General features: G+C 34.6%; 1 protein-coding gene across 5 annotated transcripts in view; it reads right to left on the reverse strand.

The window, feature by feature from the left end:
• Nucleotides 1–21,006, reverse strand: part of LOC129357520 (MICOS complex subunit mic25-a-like) — a 53,558-nt gene that overhangs the window by 11,449 nt on the left and 21,103 nt on the right. For 4 of the 5 annotated variants that reach the window (XR_008605503.1, XR_008605504.1, XM_055026695.1 and 1 more), the window contains 2 exons: nucleotides 16,499–16,569; nucleotides 4,764–4,899 (listed from right to left, as the gene is read on the reverse strand). Coding sequence is in view for 3 of the 5 variants with exons in the window: in XM_055026695.1 (XP_054882670.1) it covers nucleotides 4,764–4,899; nucleotides 16,499–16,569 (207 nt within the window). In the remaining 2 variants the exon portion in view is untranslated. Of the gene's footprint in view, nucleotides 1–3,486; nucleotides 3,592–4,763; nucleotides 4,900–16,498; nucleotides 16,570–21,006 lie in introns of those variants that run through there. The other variant, XM_055026693.1, reaches the window with a different exon arrangement.

The raw sequence follows: 21,006 nt of genomic DNA on the forward strand, positions 1-21,006 counted from the left end.
GAGGCCAAAGGCTATTTTGGAAAACAGTTGTGTAGTAAATCACACATTCACATTATATAAACCAAAAATGTTAGCATGTTTTCTTATTTTACTGCAATAATGAAAAGAACAACAAAAACTTAAATTCAAAAATGCATCACAGCTCTTTGGGCTATATGTCGACTACTGCATGCAGCAAGAGCCCTACAATCAACAATGAGTATATGTTATTTAGGCATCTGAAACCACAAACTTTGAAACAGAGGGCCTAGGTGCATTGACCTTAATCTAGGTTACATAATTCACACAACAGTTTGCAAAGCTACAAGCAGAAACAAAAGGTCCTTATGCATGACAACGGCCAAAGCAGAGACACTAGCAGAAGATGGACAAGGGGACTGATAGATGAGAGGGGGTGGAAAGGCCATACCCTGAACTGCCTCAACAGATGGTAAAGGGAAGAGTGTGTAAAAAAATGCGTATGAGCGAGCAGGCATGAATTATAAAACATAAAACAACTTCTGAGTGACATGTAAGGAAAGCTGCGCCACTGCAGATAGTGAAGTGGGGAGACTTCAAAAGGCAGCCAGAAAGAGGAAGATAGATATTCTAGTGATGTCGAGATCAAAACTTTGGAAGGAAAAAAAGAGATAATTTGGCTGCTAGTTTTATTGGCAGAATGATTGACAAACATAGTTTGATGGACACGAAAAGATGTATGGTAGAGTTGATAGGAAGCCGATCTTAGTTGTAAGCACACAGAAAAAAAAAAAAACAGACGGATACAGTCAGAAAATAGAACCAACCACATGTGAAAAAAGGCTCATCATGCCATACTACATGCAGGAGAAAAGACAAACTATATTCAAGAAAAGAGTGAGCCGTATTTAAAAGATATGTACTTCTGCAGACAATAATTTAACATCTATATATTTATATAGATATATATAGATATAGATAGACAGAGAAAGTGAGAGAAAGAGATTTCTGACTCAGAAATGCCTGAAATCCTGACTTTTTTCTTCAGACTTTTTCAGAAGAAATCTTGTTTTTTGAACAACAACAGTATTTGTTGTTAATCTGTTGCTAAGAGATGAGTGTGTTTTCTGGTAACAAAGTGCCACGAAGTAAACATCTGATTTTTACTTTTGCAAAATTTACCAACTGTAAATGTCTTCTGTCTCAGCAGATAAGCAGTTTTTCAAAAGAGCTTATATTTTATAAACAATAAGATTACTTATTACTAATTTGTGTTAAAAGATGAGCGTTATTTTCCGGGAACGAATTGCAACGAAGTGAAAATCAGATATTTACTTCTGTGTTGAAGGTCTGTTTTATAAAATCTTTAAACTTTTCAGCAAAATTCACTAAATGCACAATTCTTGTTAAATAGTACATAAGTGGTATTTCGAAAGTGCAGGACACATCTTGTTTTATGAAAAAATACCTATATTTATTGTTAATCTGTTGCTAAGAGACGACTGCGTTTTCTGATAATCAAGTGCCACGAAGTAACCATTTGATTTTTACTTTTGCAAAATTTACCAACCGTAAATTTTTATATAAGAAGATAAGCAGTATTTCAAAAGAGCCCGTGTAACATAAGCAATATTACTTTTATTAATTTGTGTTAATAGAAGAGCATTTTTTTCTGGTAACGAACTGCCACAAAGTGAAAATCAGATTTTTACTTTTGTATTGAATGTCTGTTTTATAGTATATTCATCTCCAATTATAATTATTTCCACTTTTCTGGAAATTCACCAAATGCACAATTCTTAAATAGTAAGAGGTATTTAGAAAGAACAGAAGAAATCTTATGTTTTTTGAACAAAATAATCTGTTGCTAAAAGATGAGTGTGCTTACTGCTGAAGTGCCACGAAGTAAACATCTGATTTTTACTTTTACCAAATTTACCAACTGTAAATGTCTTCTGTTTAAGCAGATAAGCAGTTTTTCAAAAGGACATATGTTCTGCAAACATTACTTGTTATTTATTTGTATCAAGAGATGAGTGTTTTTTTTTTTCTGTAACGAAGTGCGATGAAGTGAAAATCAGATTTTTACTTTCGTGTTGAATGTATATCTTTAAAACCAATGACAAATATTTCCACTTTTCAGAAAAATTCATTAAATGCACAATTCTTGTTCAGTAGTATGTGATAATTCGAAAGAGCATATGAAATATTATGTTTTTTGAACAATAATATTTGTTGTCAATCTGTTGCTAAGAGATGAGCGCGTTTTCTGGTAAAGTGCCACGAAGTAAAATTAGATTTTTACTTTTGCAAAATTTACCATCTGTAAATTTCTTGTATTTAAGCAGATAAGATGTATTTCAATAGAGCCTGTGTAACATAAGCAATGTTACTTTTATTAATTTGTGTTAATAGAAGAGCATTTTTTTCTGGTAACGAACTGTGATGAAGTGAAAATCAGATTTTGACTTTTGTGTTGAAAGTGTGTCTTTATACCACCAGTGACAAACATTTCCACTTTTCTGCAAAATTCACCAAATGCACAATACCTAAATAGTAAGAGGTATTTAGAAAGAGCAGAAGAAATCTTGTTTTTTTGAACAATAATAATCTGTTGCTAAGAGATGAGTGTGTTTACTGGTATCCAGGTAACTTTAATTTCCTGAGGGAGTTTTCCCAAGGGATCAATAAAATACAAGTCTAAGTGCCATGAAGTAAACATCTGATTTTTACTTGCAAAATTTATCAACTGTAAATGTCTTCTGTCTAAACTGGTACGCAAACTTTCAAAAGAGCTTATAACATAAGTAATATTACTTGGTATTAATTTGTGTTAAGAAATTAGCATTTTCACATTTTTCTACTTTTGTACTGAATGTCTGTTTTATAATATATTTCTCACAAATGACGAAGAAAACATTTTCACTTTTCTGCAAAATTCTCCAATTGCACAATGACAAATGCTTTGTTCCTGCAGTTTTTTCAGGGATTCTGAAACCTGAACCTGTTTAGCTCTATTACAGCTTAATAAATAAAAAAAAATCACTGACACAATTTACTTTTGGAATTCAATTCAGAGAGAAGCCTTTTAATCATGATGCACAAAATGATAAAATTCAGGCATTTATTTACATAGATTTTGATAATAATGGTTTGAAACGAATAAAAATGCAAACTTCTAATAAAAACTATGTCCATATGCTGAAGAGTGTAGGGTCTTAAAACTTGGTCACTCCTCCGTTACGTGAATATCTGCATCAATACAGCGTGGCCTGGAGGCAATTGGTCAATGCTACTTTGGAAAAGCTTGGCATACTTTGACACAGGTAACAAACCTGTGATTAAAAATATCCTGCTCACACAAAAAGGAAAATGCAAAGAATGAAGAAGAATTGGAATGATGATATCTGATAATAGACTGGATGGAGATAGTAACACTTTTAATGTGAAATTTTTCAGGCTTACAAGTTTAAATCTTATTCCTAGAAACATTTATGAGTTGTTCAAAGTCTGAGACAGGGATAAAAAAAAAACTTCAAAAGTCTCAAAGGTCAACCTGAAAAGCCACTGTCTTCGAAATAGTGGTGCAAGCCAGTCTTTAAAATGAAAGATTTAATCTCTGTTAGATTATCCCTATAAAGAAAGGGTAGACAGAGAAGATGTCAGCGATAAAATGTCAGGGTCAAGATTGTTTTCTTCAAAGAAAAAGCCACAATGTGAACTTTAAAAAGGCACCAGCTTGGTATTCTGTGAATTTTAGGGAGATGGAGTTTTAACAATAAAAGCTAAACAAACTTTTATCCTGCACCATAACAAAAATAAGGAACATTTACTTCACATATATATATTTTCTGTTACTTGGCAATAGCATAAAATAAACACTGGATGAAATATTATGTGGAGAAATCTCACAAGGAGTAAAACTCTTGGGGGTTTTTATAAGTCTTAATTTCTGGTTATTATAATTTTACTCTTTACTTTCACTGTCATACTTTTATTTTTTTCTGTAGATATTTCACTTAACCAGTTATTCTCATTTTCACCAAATGTTTCTAAGTATTTGGCTATGAATTAAATATGTGACTGAAAAAAGAAGAAAAAACAGTTTCCACTCTCAATTTATATGTCACATAATTAAAAAAAAATCTGGTGCAAGAATATAAAATGTTTCTTCCCCACAGAACAGCATTCTACTGGTAATTACGCTTTTGAAACAATATAAAACCACTGATTGCTTTTATTCTGAGCCTTTGCTTTTATCGGCTGTTGGTACAGCCAAATTCATCAATTGTTGCTTTGAGCCTTTTATAACTTTGAAGCAGCAGAAAGACATTCTGCCATGGTAATAATGTGCAAATTACTCCATTCAGAATTGCTTTTTGATTGATAAATTGAGTAAATAAAACACTTTGTAGATAAGCCGTGGGTTTAAAGACTCTTTGAAAAAGCAACAGCAAAGCAAAACACTTTACAAAGTGAATGCAAAACCCATTTTTGAACACTGGTAATGATGTAAGCCCCCAAATAGAAAGCATATGTCATTTCTGTATTCTCCAACTTGAGGTGTCAAAATATTTAACAGGAAAGATGCAAATACTTTGAAATTAAGTACTTTAAATTAAGACTTTGAGGTTCTTTGTCTTTTTGCCGTCATTTTCTACTGTCAGCAATAAAAGCTGATTACTTCAAAATCTTATGAGCTTGCAGCTAAGCTGAAAACAAATACGGTGTCCTGAAAAGAAAACTGCCCATTTCTCTGTATTTGGTTTTACATCTACATGCTAATTGCAGCAGCCATGACTTACCTTTTTCCCTTGCTGAACACAGTCTATGTACTGTCTAGCCAGTTTGGAGCAGTGCAGTGTCTGCTTTGGGTTTTCATTATAGCATTGAAGCACTTTGGCCTGCAGCTCAGGGCACATGGTTGAAATGTACTGGGGCCTAGAAGAGGAGCAAAACAGAAGGGGGATTAAAGTCCTCAGTAACTCCATAAAATAAAAACTTGGATGTCTGAAATAATGTAAAAATATCTAATTCAGATTTTCATTTTTACACTGATAAACTTAGAAGTCCCACTGCAATACTAACACAAACAACAGCAAATAATTGTTGATCAATACTTTATGCTAGTAATTTGTTGACATGTATTAATCGTTGTGGTTCAATTCAGAGGCATTTTTTACATCTTATTTTGAAAAACCAGGATATTTTGAAACCATAACTTTTTTTCTCACAGGCCCTGGTAAAATCCTGGACATTATATGTTACTTCACTTCTACTTAGGTGCAGAAATCTACCATTTACACCTTTGAAAGAGCCATTATTTGAATAATAATACTTCAAGAAACCAATTTACAGGTCATTTACCTGCAATTTATAAAGTCAGGTGATTTCAGAAGATGTTTTGAAAGTTGCAAGGGAGCGCTGTTACACCATTTCTGTTCCGACTTTAAAAAAAATCCTTTTCATGCAGGTCTGATGCATTCACCAAGTTTGGTGAGTTTTCATATATGTTTAGAGCTACAAAGAGCCAATACATTTGACAGAAAAAAAAAAAAACAGTACAGATGCAATAGATCTTTGCAGTGCTTCGCTGCTCGGGTTTAATAATATCCTTAATGAAGTAGTGTTATCTCACTGAAAATTTTGGAAAAATGACACTTTTCATTTAAGTCAATTTATGGTAATGATGTAAGAATTACCATGCAGTGAGGGAGAAAATGCAACTGTACGTGTTGAGATTGTTAGAAAAGGGAGTGACAGTAGCATCAGCAACTTCTGGCTAATATCAATGAATATTAATTAGTAGCAAAAGAAAATGAAAGAAAAAAAAATGCTCCAAAATGAGACTGTTTGTAGTTTGTTTTAGTTAAAGTTGAATAAGATAGCTTCAAAAGCAGGTTCAGTCTGTAGAGACAGATGAATTATGCATCAAGCAAAGAGCTTAGTAGTCAATGTCAAACTTTCTTTTTTTGGTTATCTGACTTGCACATTGGGTTCGTGTACAGCTACAAAAGGACACAATTCAAACCACACCTACGAACACATTCAGGCACATCCACTCTGGCTCAGACCTTCACACGGATACTGAATGCTAATCCTACAAGAGTGTAATCCTTGATTGCTCTGTTGCTTGTGGTAATTTACCTGCTGTTGTGACAGAATTTGCAAATGGAGGGATATAGATAAATACATTCACACATAGGTATCCAATGCACACAAAGCAGTTAGCAACCCTTTGAATTGGTTTGCTTTTACAACAACTGACTTCAGCTAAACAAATCATTGCTTTTTTCTGATGCCACAAACAAAAATGGCACAGCATGAATATTTGACTCAATTAAATTCACTTGTTATGCCCTTTAATTTAATAAACATTGAAGTAATTTAATTTAGAAATATCAAAAACATCTGCACCTAATTGTGGCAAAAACTATTGACATTTTTAATATCTATATAACATGTGCACATCAATAAAATCTATAATATAGCAATTACACAAACTCACTCGGAAGCTTGATCTGTTTTGTCAAACTTTCTTCTAATTAAAAAGTAGTAATTCCTTACTGCCATAGAGCGACATGGACATCAGACCTGACATAACATGGTTAAATTCTCATCAAGAAACTGCTATCAGTATTTGTGAAATTCTGTCCAATACATTTTATGTATAACTAGCCATTTCAACATGGAAATTTCTAAAATAAATAAATAAATAAATAAGCATATTCTGAATCTTACCGAACCAAACTGCAAGTTCACTGAACTTAAGCTTAGCTTAGCTAAATGTAGCCTTAAATTATTTTTAAGGTGGATATTTACTAATAATATAAATAATAATATGATGCAATGTTAATATAATCTCCAATTACAGACAACACATTCATTCATACTTCCATTCTTGATAGAGTTGCACATTATACTGAGTTGCAATCATAAAATAAATGTGTGCATTTGAATGCAATGTCTGGTAGATTAAACTATTTCAAGTGCATTAAAACTCTGCTTTACAAAAATGTCGATTAGTCTATTTCAACATATTTCCCTCTGATTCATGCACATTTCTGACAGTGATTAGACAGATGCATGTGGGTAAATACACAGTCATTGCAATATTCAGCCGCATAATATCATGCGGTTCATGTTCCTAATATTGATAACTTCTTTCTTATGTAATCTGTTTTAAAGTAAGTTTTCAGAGAATGGAATGCCATGTTATACAAACTCTAAGAAAGGAAAAATCGCAATATTTCTTACATTTGCTGACTTTTATTTATTTGCTGTTTTTATAAACAGCATGTAAGCCATGCTTCTCTTGAAAATATATTATATGTGCAATTTTGAAATAAAATGGGGCTGGCAGTGTTGACTTTTTTCCCTTTCAAATTTCTCTGCGCACCTTCTATAGGGGACAGGTTGTCAAGTACAGAGACATCCTTTTCAGAAGGAACCATGGCTTGTAGTGTATGCAGAATACAGTTTTGCTCTCCCTTGAAAAATCCGAGGACATCTGCAGAGAAGTTCTGCAGTTTCTCTAAAATCTAGATTTGCTTTACTGCATTGCACAAGTATGAATCATTTTCTAAGTGAATCTACATATTAACCTGTACAGACCTCGGCTGCTATATTTATAGATGACAATCTGAATGGTCCTCCTGATTTTTTGGTTTAAACACACAACTTTTTTTCTTTCAAAGCAAAGATCTGTGATACTTACATGTAAACATGAGGTAGAAAAGTCTGTAATTGTTGGTATCAGAAAAATAAAACATGTTGAATTTTCTAGAGTACTCATCTACAGATCTGACTCAAGTATTTGGCTCAGGATCCAAATCCTTGCATTTTTAAATGGGTGGTACCAGAACAGATTATTGCACTAAACAAAATCAGCTGACACTCTTATCTTGACGTTTTACCTTAGTCGCATTGTTAAAGCCATTAACTGTAAACACTGAAAACTGCCATAAAGGATCTTGGTGAAACGCCCAAAGTGATTTTGCTTTCTTGTCTTTAGTTTGACAATAAATTATTGTATATAACAAAGAAATCCTGTCAATGCAGTCCTTAGGAAGTGATGCTGCAAGCCTCTCACACCACCAATCGCCACTGGACACCTACTCCACTCTGTGCCCATATTGCAAATAAATCACACCTTTGCACATGCTATTGATCGATGCTCTCTGGTCATGCTAGCTATTCTAACTATTGATGCACAACTGGGAGAGGTTGTGTGTCTGAGTGAGATCATTTGATACCTGAACACAGGGATGTGATGAAGCTGTACCAAACTGGACCACTGCAACCAACAAGAAAACTATTTAGGTATTGTTTGACCAAAGGAGGCCAGGACTGGGTTTTAGGTCAAATATAACAAAACTAAACTAATTTCATGTCAAATGTCAAAATTTCAACAGAAACATCAAGACAAAATCCTATATAAGCTATTAGAGACTTTATCAGTATAAAAAACGATGTGGGAGTTAGTTACATAAGTGTAAGTCATATATTGACATCTTCCTAAAGTAATGGCCTAAATCACTACCTCTTTCCTTCAGAAACATGTTTTAGGCAAAAATGTCACTTTTGACAGGAAATTACTTTGTCCAGGAAGGTGACATTATATTAAGTTTAAAATATAAACTCCTCTGATATTTCCGGTGTAGGAATTTCATGACACACACAGATCAAACACAACATAAACTACACCTAAAGCAACACCTTTTTGGGGTAAATGTTATTGAGAAAAATATATATAATAAACTCTTTTATTTTTGTATCAACATCTAAATTCAAGATAAAGCGTAGATGAAAGCATGGCCGCTGCTTAACCTGTTGGCACAGTGTTGTGTAAAGCAATGGTGAACTTCAATGTTTCACCACAGGATTCTTCAGGCTGCATACAAAGAGTGGGAATTGTAGAGGGAATGAATTAGAGTTTAATTCGATAAGGAGGCACATGTTTCATCATGTCAAATGAAGAACTGAAGATGACCACTTGACATTCACACACACACATTCATGCACAAGTTTCTATGCTTGCACGCACACCAACACCCAGTCAACTCTCAGAGCTGTCCTCGTACCATGCCAGAAAGCAATTACGGATTCATGCCTCCTTCACATATGAATGAACTCAGAGGTTCCTTCCTTTACTTACAAATACACAACAAAAATGCGCACCCAGTGTGCACGTCAGTGTTATCTGTGCTTAACAAATCCACGGTGTGTGCAAGTGTGTGTGTGTTTGCATGTGAGAAGCTGTGCATACAAATAAGACTGTGAGAGAAATTTCTCTGCACTGGTGTGTCTATTGTGCAGTCTTGGTATGTGTGGGTGTGTGTGCTAGCGTGTGCAGTGGAGGGTAAAGCGACAGGATTAAACAAATCAGAGGTAGAGGGAATATTCATGAAGAGGGAAGTGAATGCAACCTATGAGAGAGAAACAAACTGAATGTGACAGTGATGAATTAAATGATGAATAACCCTTCCAGTTTGCATGGACAAACAGTAGTCCATGGCAACCATCAGTCTATGATATACCTTTTCCTCATTATAAGGTGCAATGCCACAAGGTGCGCTGGAGGCAGTTAAACATTTCTCCATGTTAACCTATCAAGACAGGAAGTCAGGTTACTGACTGATGCTTTAAAGATCTGTCCTGCACATTGATAATTGTTGATAGTTTCTAACATTTTTAATATCCTAGACACAAATATGTAGTAATAGAATTATGAATAATACTGTAAGACCCAACCATTCTTGGATGTGAACTCTGAAACCATGCCAGTCAGTTCTTCATATTATTCATAAACTAGTCATATCTATTTCCTGGCAAAAATATCTAGGTCAAAAATAAAACATAAATTTATGACCTAAAGGTTGCATTAAAGCTTTCTATGTTTAATTTGTTTTAATCAAACTCTAGTTCAGTTCTCCAGAAAGCCTGGTTCATTTGGGGTGGTGTGAATGTCTGACCAAATGCTGATGCAGACCAAATAAGACTAGTCATAATTTAATTGTTGATATCTGAATAATACGTTTCAGATAGCCTGTAATAAAAAGCAGATATCTAAGCTTCCATACTAATTCATGGTAAATCTGACATAATTTATATTAATGATAATGTAGTTATAGACTTCTCAAACAGGTATTTTGTCTAGTCAAAATATAATAAGAGATATCTTAATTTACTAATACATCTGGTCCTAAACCAAATAAATGTAAATTTGGTTAAATTAATTTTATGTTAAAACAGAATGCAACAGAGACAGCATATATTTTTGTGGAGGATGAAGGTGCTTGTTAGTAGAGGTTGATTCACACCTCTGGGTATTGACCATCAGCAAAGTCTGGGCTCCAAATAAAAAAAATAAATTCTTCTGAAGACAAAAAATCCTTGATCCCTTCATAAAAACTAGAATTAGGACCAAAAATTGTTTCTCCGGGCTTTTGAGAATCCATAAGTTCCTAATGATTCTCAGATTTTACTAGTATTAACTTGATACTAATATTTTGAAAGCTAATTTCTTAGTATAAATTCTCCATTTCTTTTCTTAATTTGTGGGTAATTTATTGAACGTTAATAAGAGTCTTCCATTTTAATGGAGATGCTGATTACCTTTGAACTGATTCAAAATCTTATACAAAACCATTGAGAGTTTTTACTTGAAACTTTCAGTGGTTCAAATTAAACGTAGGATTCAAATGGGAAAGTCAAGAATTTTGCCCTTCCGACTGATTTGTCAAAGACTATGAGACTAGTTGATTTTGATAGATTGTGATACTTTGTGGCTTATGGAACTTCTTCTAATTTAATAGATCTCAAGCCTGCTAATGAAATGCATTTATTGTGGATAAAAAGGGAATATGATCTCTGACACATAGATGAGGGATTAGCAGTGTTCCGCTAGATATAGAGATTGCATTGTGATGAAATCAATCAATTTAACATTTAGATTCTTTTGAATACTTGATGTTTGCCATTGCAACTGGACAATTTGTCTGTGTTCTGAATTACTCACTAAGAACTCACGATAACAGCAACAATAGCCTCAAGGTATTAATCCAAACTCAGAAGGAAAAAAAGTAATTATTTTTCTATTTAACACAAGAAACTTTCTGATAGCAGGAGTGTTTTAATAATGAAATCTGAAGCAGAAAATTGCCTCTGTTAATCTGCACCAACTGCCTCGTTTGACTGAAATAAAAGGTGAGCTCTTATTACAAAAACATTTGTCGACCCAGCTAGTTTGATTGCTAACTTTTGCAGTAAAAAGAATCAAAACAACATCCAAATTGCTTTCTGCAAAGTGACGGTCGGCAAAGATGCGTGAAGAGTTGAGGGGAAAAGATTAGGATGGAATCGTAAGTTTCTCATTATTTTTTTGTCTCACCTTGGTGGTGTGTGGCTTTTTATGAAGAGAGATCAAGCTCTTGGTTTTTGCAGGGCATGACATGAGGGAATTAAGTAATAATAAGGAAAAGAAAAGATCGAATGGGCGTAGCATTTTATTATTCTCCATGTCTGAGTGGGCATTGTTTGTGTTTGTGTGTGTACTGGGGGATGCTTATTAATGACGAGGATGTTGGTTGCCTTAAACTAGTAGCTGTGGCATTCTACTTTACTTTTTAATAATACACTGAATGAAAAGGAAGCGAAGAGAGGATCAAAGATGTCATGGTTGGGGTGAGATCAAAAGAAACGACAGAGCAGGCATCTTCTATTGTAAGAGGCTTTGTGAAGCTTTTATGAAAATGCTTTGAGCATAACATAGTTCAGCTCACACTAATCTTACTTACCAATCACGCAATATCAGAAACACAGAATATTTCTACAAAGTATAATTTGGCAGTCATGGGAAAGATTTATCCAACCTTTGCTAAGTTATGACACAAACTTAAATCCTAAGTTCATATACTGCAATATTACATCCCTAAATTTTATCTCAGCTCTGCAGAAACACAGTTCTATCTCGGATGGGAATAACATCCAGGAGCAGTAGAAGTCGTGTGCTGCAGATAGACCGAGCTCTGCTTCTATCTTTCTACACTGACACATGAAATGCTAAAAACAGATGGAATTGATTGATAAAAATGTGCACTCAGTTAGCCAGACTGATTGATCCCTACCAATCTCACTTTGTGGGGACAGAGGAAAAAGAAGATTTTATAGGATAAAGGCAGTGTTTCATTAAAACAGGTGACAAGCAAGAACAAGATAAGGGCCCCGTGTGTTCATGGGATTGTGTGTGACGCCTCATCGCTGATAACTGCTCAATCAAAAAAACTTGTGGTTGAACGACTCACTCAAGTTGGGAATGATAAGGACCTTCTATCAGAGTTCATCTTTAGCTTTGCAATTTCAGACAGTTTTTCAGTGTCTCCATTTAGTTTTTTATTTAAACAGTTTTACTTAAAAAAAAAAAAAAGCATTTCAAGCTTATGGCTCAAAATATGTTTAATTGAGAATCACAAAACAATACTGAGGGGAAATAAAATACAAAATGTAATAACCTTACACATTGTCTCTAAATATGTTTTGCATTACACACATCTCTAATGTAGTCTCTACATTGGTGGTGTAATGTAATATTTTTTTCCCCCCATTTTGCTCACTAGTTTCAATTGTCAATATTTTTTGTATATCTTTGTTATACTGCAACTTACAAAGAACTTTGGGTATAATTGCAGCACAAAAATAAATCACAAATGTGCTTGATTTAAATTAATCAACCAAATACCACCTGCTGTACTTTCAAATAACAAATAGCAATGGTCAAATACAATGTTCTGAATTTTTCAGGGTTAGTCATATATTTGTCAGGTTTCGACTGAACTCTGAACTGCCTGGGCTGTTTGCATGTTTAATAGCAAAGCCCTAAAAATTCAATCAAAACTCAGAAAGACAGAAAGACAGAAATGAAAAACTAAAAGCAGCGAGATGCATAGCAGACAATAACCCGTACCTCTTATTCAAGTATTCACCTGTACAATAGTAAAGATGCAGAGATTCAGATGAGACAGTGGGCTTTAAACTACCAGTCTGCACAGTCACATTTGGGATGAATCCACACACAGACACCTGAGGTTCACTGAGATTCTGCCCTAGAGTAACAAGGTTTTTTAAGAGGATTAATAGATTTCAAGATCTTAAGGTAAGCCCTGCCAAAATGTTGTGCTTTCTTTGCAGTCAGGTGCTATTTGGGGAATATGGGTTGCATGGACACCCCAAGGCAAGACTAACAGATGAACTCTTCTAAACTCGTTATAGCAATATGTCTCCATATGAAGGCAATATTTTGATAGGGAATCACATGAAACGCAAGCAAGAAGAGGAAATAAGCTGTGGGCTCCAAAATATGGATTCTGAGTTCTTGAAGCGCCTGAGGTGAGACTCATCTTCTCTAAAGCTTTGTCAGACATTTTGGCCAAATATGTGGCTTTTGGCTTCATCATGCAATGTATTCGTTTGTATAAAGGGAATTGTTAACAGGTGTCGTGGTAAGTTGCTGATCCATGCAATCACAAATGCACTAAGGATGAGAAAGAACAACAAAACATATAAAGAGACTGGATTTTTTTTCCCCCTTCCACAAAGTGTTCAGCTATACATTTTATTTTCTTCCAATTTTGAATTCAGAGCTGCATCCAGAAATTGCCTGTTGATCAGAATCAGACAGTTTTTAAGCTTAACTGGGCCTTACCAAAGATTGACTAGTTGGAAAATCAAAAATCTTATTCTGATGTCTGCTACTAAGAGAAGAAGACACACAGTGTATTATATCAGCCCAGCTAGCCCAACTAATTAAGTAGCTCATATCTTATTGATAAACTCTCAGTGTGTCTCAATGAAGCAAACCAGCAAACCAACTATATTTAGGAGGCCAAATATATTTATTCTGTATTGTAAGTCTATGTATCAAAGTCAAAATAACAACAAATATGTATTGCGGAGGACATTATTGTCATTGTATTTATAAAGATATACTTTTCTGCTTTAAATAAAAGCAGTTGGATCATGCACTCCAATTTACTTGTTAAATTTACTCAAGGTTGTCATGCCACAAAAGACTTACTGGTCCACATGTTCAAGGCTTGTGGCATATACAAGTTATCAGAAATCTTTTAAAGATTCACCTGGACCAGCCCAAATTATTTTTATCACATAGAATACGATGAAACCAACACACTTATAAACAATGCTAAGAAGTTTCAATGATGAAGTACAAGGACTGGAGGCAAAACAAATGTGCATGCCCAGAAGGGATTGGCACAAATTATCTTTCTTTTTTTTTCTTTTTTTTAATTAAGAGCATTCTTAGATCTAACTGATGTGTACATGTAGAAATAGCTATGATAAAAAAAAGGAAACATTTTACATTCTACTATGATTATTGTAAAGGTTAAACTTAAAACAAAAGCCAACAAACAACAAAGTGAGTAAAAAAACATATTAAAAAAGACAGAAGATGGACATGTAGAGGTTTAGTTGCCAAGAAAGAGTGAAGAAGTATATATACATCATTTTTTTATTATTATTTATTTAGTTAGTTATTTTAGCTAAGTAGAATAATGTATACTGCTCCAATCCTCCCCTTGGTAAATAGAATAATTACTGGCTGGTCAGTGTAGTGTGAAATGACAGCATGACCACTCTACAATGAAACACTGCCCTAATGCTGACAGAACATGATGAGCACATGACTGTCTGAATACAAAATGTCCCTCCATGTGTGGCAGAGATGGAAAAGGGAAATTGGAGTGAATGTTTTGTGTCCACAGTAGAAAAATAATAGCGCACACCAAGGCCAAACTAAACGCATTTCTCCAGCAAACTTGTGCGGCAGTGATCTTTTAACCTCGCCCATGCAACTACAGAAAATAGCAAATCTTTACAAATGTAATCATTTGGACAAAATTTGAGGATTGCATTGTGCGGAGCTGAATTGAATGTGTCTGCTACTAGAAGATGTTAGTGTGATGGATGAGGTCATTGTCCATCAGACAATACTTACCATAAACTTTTTAGAGATTTTCGCTGTAACCTACAGTGTCTTGTATAAGTATTTATACTCCTTGAATTTCATATTTGTCTAATTCAACAATAAATCTGATTGTATAAAATGAGCAATAATGCATTTTGAACCAATACAATAGTGAATATGTTAGTGAAAATCTGGCCTTCATTAAAGGAAAGCCATGCAAAGTTTCACTTAAGGTATGCTGCAAGCAATGTATGGGATACAGCAAACATTTGCTGCTTTGGTGACGGAACACCACATTAAATATTTCAGCTCACATGCAAAAAAAAAACAAGAAAAGCTATTTGTGCCAGAAAATAATCATGTATATCATCCCCACCAATAACCTTTCCAGAGCCTACTTTGGTTCCATGCTCTGGCTATATACGTTCCCCTTCACGATCAAATGAGAGGTCCTGACAAGTAAGTCTCATGAAATTTGGAAAATTCAAATAAAACGTGGAGACATGCCAGAAAGAAAACTGAGCACATTCTGACTAAATGATAGAAAGCAATGAGAACTGGTGTTATGAAGCAGAATTAATTAGCAAGTCCCACATACTCTGACAGCGTCAGCATGACAGTAGGTATGTGTTGAATAAAACTGATATACTTTCTGATAACAGGTGAGGTTTTTCTCACAGGAGCATCATGTCCTTCATGCAAAATCTGAATAAGTTTATAGTACTTTGCACTTTTGTAACAGGGCTGTCAGCCTGAGTAGTAATTTTAGGCATGCTTTGTCAATATATCAGGGAAATTAATTTACAAAAGCATTGGTTCAATCAAAATAGAGTATCATAGAAAGATACAATTGGGAGACAGGCTTAAATAATTCATTCCAAGGGCCTATAACAAAAGCTCAAACAAAGTCAGCAAAATCTAATTTTTTTGCTGAGTTCTTATATCATAATATCCTATCTCATCCGTACATTGAAGCATGCCTTCTTTTGGATGAATTCCAGCACAATTATGTTTCACATCTAAGATACTAGATTTTTTTTAATTTTGAAGACCAATTTCATGTATAATATCTCTTTAAGCCTAAATCTGCTGTTTTGACACTTCACTAAGATTTTTCACTACATATTCAAGCATAAAAAAAGTAATTGTCCATGTTAATTTGACACCTCAGCCACAATATAATAATAGACGAAATGATGGGTGATACTAGTAAATTATCACCCAGTCTCACAACTGTGAGTAAAACTGTTTAACAGGCATCTTGAGGCTGGAAAGTCCATATTTTAGCAGACCTATAATATTGCAAATAGCCTCCACGCACTGTTGTCTCACACTTGTTAAATTGTTGTTTTTTCATTGATGGTTTTTGTTCCACTGCAACACAATAAAATTTTTATCTGCTGGATTTGCAAACAAATAGAAACAAAATTAAATCAGACAAAGTCCACTTCAAAGTACACTGCGTAAACTGATTTAGTATTTTAGACTGAAAATATACAGAGGCAATGAGGATGAAACATAATTACAAATGGAACAGTTCAAATATTTAGTATTTACCGTATCCGCTCTCCAATTTTAGCTGCGGCCTCAAAGTACTCTTCAGCTGTCTGCTTGTAGTTCTCAAGGTTCTGCGGGGTAAACCACAATGATTAAAATGTAAGAAATTATTTTTAAAATGTCCAAGAGCTCAAAATATACACTGCTCAAAAAAATAAAGGGAACACTCAAATGACACATCCTAGATCTGAATGAATGAAATAAATATGAAAATAATTTCCACCTGTTGTCTATTCCATTTGCACAACAGCAGGTGATATTGATTGTCAATCAGTGTTGCTTTCTAAGTGGACAGTTTGATTTCACAGAAGTTTGATTTACTTGGAGTTATATTGTGTTGTTTGAGTGTTCCCTTTTTTTTTTGAGCAGTGTATATAGTATATTCAGAGTATGAAGTACTCTGCTCCTTCAGGCTTCTTTTAATTAAAGAAACTATTTCTGGGGTTTAACATAATTCTGATTTGAAGTCGCATCATTATTAAGCATAAAAGCATGACTGGCAAAATTTTCAATTCAAGTTTAATGAATCAAAGCTTCACAACTTGAATATTTACACAGTATTAATAGAGCTGCAACAATTTTTTTCTGCTTTAATTTATGCATTAATAGGCCAGAAGTGATGAGCAAAATGCAGAAAGCACAACGGAAATGTCACATTCCATAAATTTGTGACCTTTGGATTTTACAGCCTGCTTACAAATATGAATATTGACGCTCTGGTGGTACTCCATAATGTTTGATTTCATGCAAGAAACTCTGGCATTTAAATAGCAATTACAACTCAGATGCAGCTTTTACCTGCTGGGCAAAGTCACATAAGGCAGACGTTTACCTGAATAGTCAAGTGGCCGCCGTATTATAAGCACACTGCATTGTGGAGAATGAAGCAGATAGCATTTTAAAAAGTGTGTACAATTTGATATCTAAAAATTAAATTCTATGTTAGCGGCTCATGAGGATCACCTTAAAGGCTTAGTGTCAAAATATGTGAAAAGGTTTGTCGAAAAAAACTCCAAACATGAACTTAATCTCTTTTTTGCCACCCTCTCATACACATTCACTGCAGTAATCACCATTTTAAACCAATAACCGCAGCTCTTGAGCTTTTACTTAATAACTCCCTATATTCCCAATAGATGAGGTGATAGGAGAGGAAGATAATTGAAGTGACTGTGCAGGGAAGAGATGGGATCAAACACAAACCTCCCCCACAATCCCTAGCCCTCTACTCCTTCAGTGCCCGCAAGTCATTTTCATATCTCATTATTTTAGGCTCATCTACAGACAGGCTTGCCCCGGTTTGAATGCCTGATGTTGGAAAAGACTCAACATATTCTCACAGGCATTTTTTACCTAATCTGTTCAACTTCTATTCTTTGTGATGTAGTAATCTGCCCCTATATCATTTCCTTTCTTACTCATTGACGCTTTATGACAGAAGTTATTCCCCTAAAATGGAGCACATTTCAGATCAACTGTCTCTCCAGACTATGATACCGTACTGACTTATTTGATTTTGGTTAATAACGGTACAAATGAATATGAATGAATATGTTTAAACTAGAATCTTGTAGGACTATAGTTAAACCTCTTTAATAAAAGGAACATCTATTTTCTTAAATTAAAAGTTCTAATAATTACCCAGATTTGGCACTGAAAACATAATCATTGAAAATGTATCCCCTGAGTACAACTATAATAAACTAATCAAGTTTCATAGGTCAAAGCAGGATGGAATAAGAAATGAAACATTAAAAATAAGACATCTGGTATGATTCACTCTGGCATCAAATGCAGCTGTGAAATAGCGACACATCAAAGACCAGATTAGTCGGTCTATTTGGGAAAAATGTACTTGCCTTGTAATATGCCAATATATGTAGTAGAATAATATAAAACAGAAAGACCCAGCTGTCAGGATATGCATGCTGTTAATTCAAAGTAATTCAATTATTGATTGAAAAGGGGTTCAAAATATTATCTTCAAATACCATCAAGTTCAATCAATGGAATTTGATCAAAACCAGAAAGACAAGGAGGAAAACCAAACATTTCTTTATAAATGAAAAACATACTGTAAGTCAAAATAACATAGTATAACCACTTCTGTGGTCTCTATAACTTTGCTCCCTAACAAACTGTTGGTCCCACAATGCATCATTGTTGTAAAAACATGACATGGTGCGATAAGATTAAAAAAAAAATACGACTAATCTAAACAGAAATATTTTGGTGGACAAGTGAATGCAAACTTGTTGTTTTCTGGTCTAGGTGCCACATGGAGTTTGTCAGGTGACTCCCACACTGAATTCAATACGGACATTTGAAGTGGTTATCACTACTTATATCTGTATTAAAAGTAGGCATTTGTTGCTTCATCAACTATTAAGTTCAGAAAAAATGCCACCACTGCTATGTTTTTAAACATCTAATATTAATTGTTTTCTCTAATATTAATTTCTGTAGACTGATCAATTTGCTACATTTAATGTTTTGATTTTAAATATAATTTGAAGTGTTCATAATACATTTATATGACTAAAGATAGAAGGTAGGGATTTTGAGGTTTATCTCACTTTTTAGAAAAACTGTCATTTCATACTTTAAAGTTGTGTACTTAAATGTTTCAATAATCTACTGTACCTAAGTTATTTCCATTAAATGCCTTAATAAAACAGTTTGGGACAAACCAACCCCTAAGCAATTTCTGTTGGAGGGAAGTAAGATGTGACTTTGACAGATTTTTAGTGAATATGTGAATTTAAATTAGCCAAATGAAGCAGTGGGATGTCTATAGTGTTGGACCCAAGACTTGCAAAATGGAAAAAAAAATAATCCACTGAAACTCAGATATGTGAAAATCTTTGATTACACATGACAGATAACAGGGCAACAAAGAAATGAGCAGATATTTCTTTAGGTAGCAAACTATTGTACATAATTTAGAATTATGTATAATTTTTGTGTTTTTAAGTTATAAATTCAACAGCTTTTAAAATTTGGACTCCAATTAAACAGAGTCACGACCATAGTTAACACTTGGGCAAGTGCCAACAGCATGAATAAGAAATTAATCAACGGGCCAGTGAGGCCTGAAGTGCTTTAAATGCAGTTGTGGTTCTACTTGTGACCTCCTCAATGAATTTGACAATTCGTAGTTTCAACGTTTTCTCACATAGCGAGTTTGGAGTTTTTGCCCTCAAGAAAAGAAATCATAATTTGACAGCTTCTTTTATTGCTTACTGACATCATCTTTAACTGAAATTAAAACAACAATTTGAAAAATGTGACAAAAAAAAAAAAGGCAGAAAAAAATCTGTTCAACCTAAGTCAATTGTTCATCTTATGCCACAGAAAATGCAGAGGAGCACAGTAAAGTGACAGGCGCATTTTCCATCAAACACAACTTGAGCATATTTAGATATACTTTTTTGTGATTAAAGAAATACTGAACCACAAAATACTCCATTGACTAAATTATACTTGACTATTTCCTCTGGTCATGCAAGAAAAGAAAAGCAACACAGAAGAAAAAGGGAGTCATTACTGGAGCATCTGGATTAGCAGCTTGAGCTTCTGAGTTTGAGTTGTTCTGGGACAGTGAGACTGTTTTGTGTTTCAGTTTATTAACATAAAATTTTGTGTCTTTTCACCAGAGCAGACTTCAAGCAGCAGTCCCAGATCAGCTCTCATGACACCAGAGAAGAGGAGCACCTTCTCTGGTGTGCGTATCACTGGCACACATGCTCTGAGCTCTTCCCAGTCGTTTCCACCCATGGGGACAAAAGCCCAATGTGGAGAGACTGAAAAGGGGGAGATGATAACCCTCCAAGGGGGAGAGCTGGGTTTTGAGGTTATTGGAAAGGCTCATGGAGAGGATTAGTGTGAATGCATGTGTGCTGTGTTTGTGTATAATCTTGCATACATGCAGGTGTGTGACTAAATCTGCATTTGCTCCCGAATCTCTGTGTTCAGATGATCCTTGCATGCACACTTGTCTGAACACTCTCTAGGAGCTGTTGACTGAGATGGGCTGATGTCAGGGTTTTGAAGGGAGGGGTTCTTTCACGCTCCACGCATGGACGAAGGCGGATTAATATTTTTCTTTCTGAGGGACAAGTCGGCATAGAAGGGGGAGAAGAGGGGATTAAACGAGGTGAATGTTAAACTAAGACTTGTTTATAAAGTCACTGGGTATGTTGCCACAGGAAGTAGGATATACTCTACCTGTACACTGCATAGAGATTAGGAGAGCTTCCAAAAATCAATGAGAGTGAGCGCGACTGGGAGAGAGGAGATTTGAAGGATGTTCCTGCATGTTCCGTAAGTGGAATCTTGATTCTGGGTTTTGAAGACATTAAAAGCTACTGACCAACCTTCCTGTTAGACATAGTGTACGATGTCAGTTTTTTGTTTCTTTTGCTATTTCTTTTTGTAGACTGTTATCTACCCTTCAAAATAAGCTTGCATGTGCTCATGCATCTACTGATAAGGCAGCTGAATATACT

The sequence above is a fragment of the Poeciliopsis prolifica genome, unplaced genomic scaffold (genome assembly GCF_027474105.1).
Source record: "Poeciliopsis prolifica strain line A6 unplaced genomic scaffold, Auburn_PproV2 SCAFFOLD003, whole genome shotgun sequence".
Taxonomy (NCBI): Eukaryota; Metazoa; Chordata; class Actinopteri; order Cyprinodontiformes; family Poeciliidae; genus Poeciliopsis; species Poeciliopsis prolifica.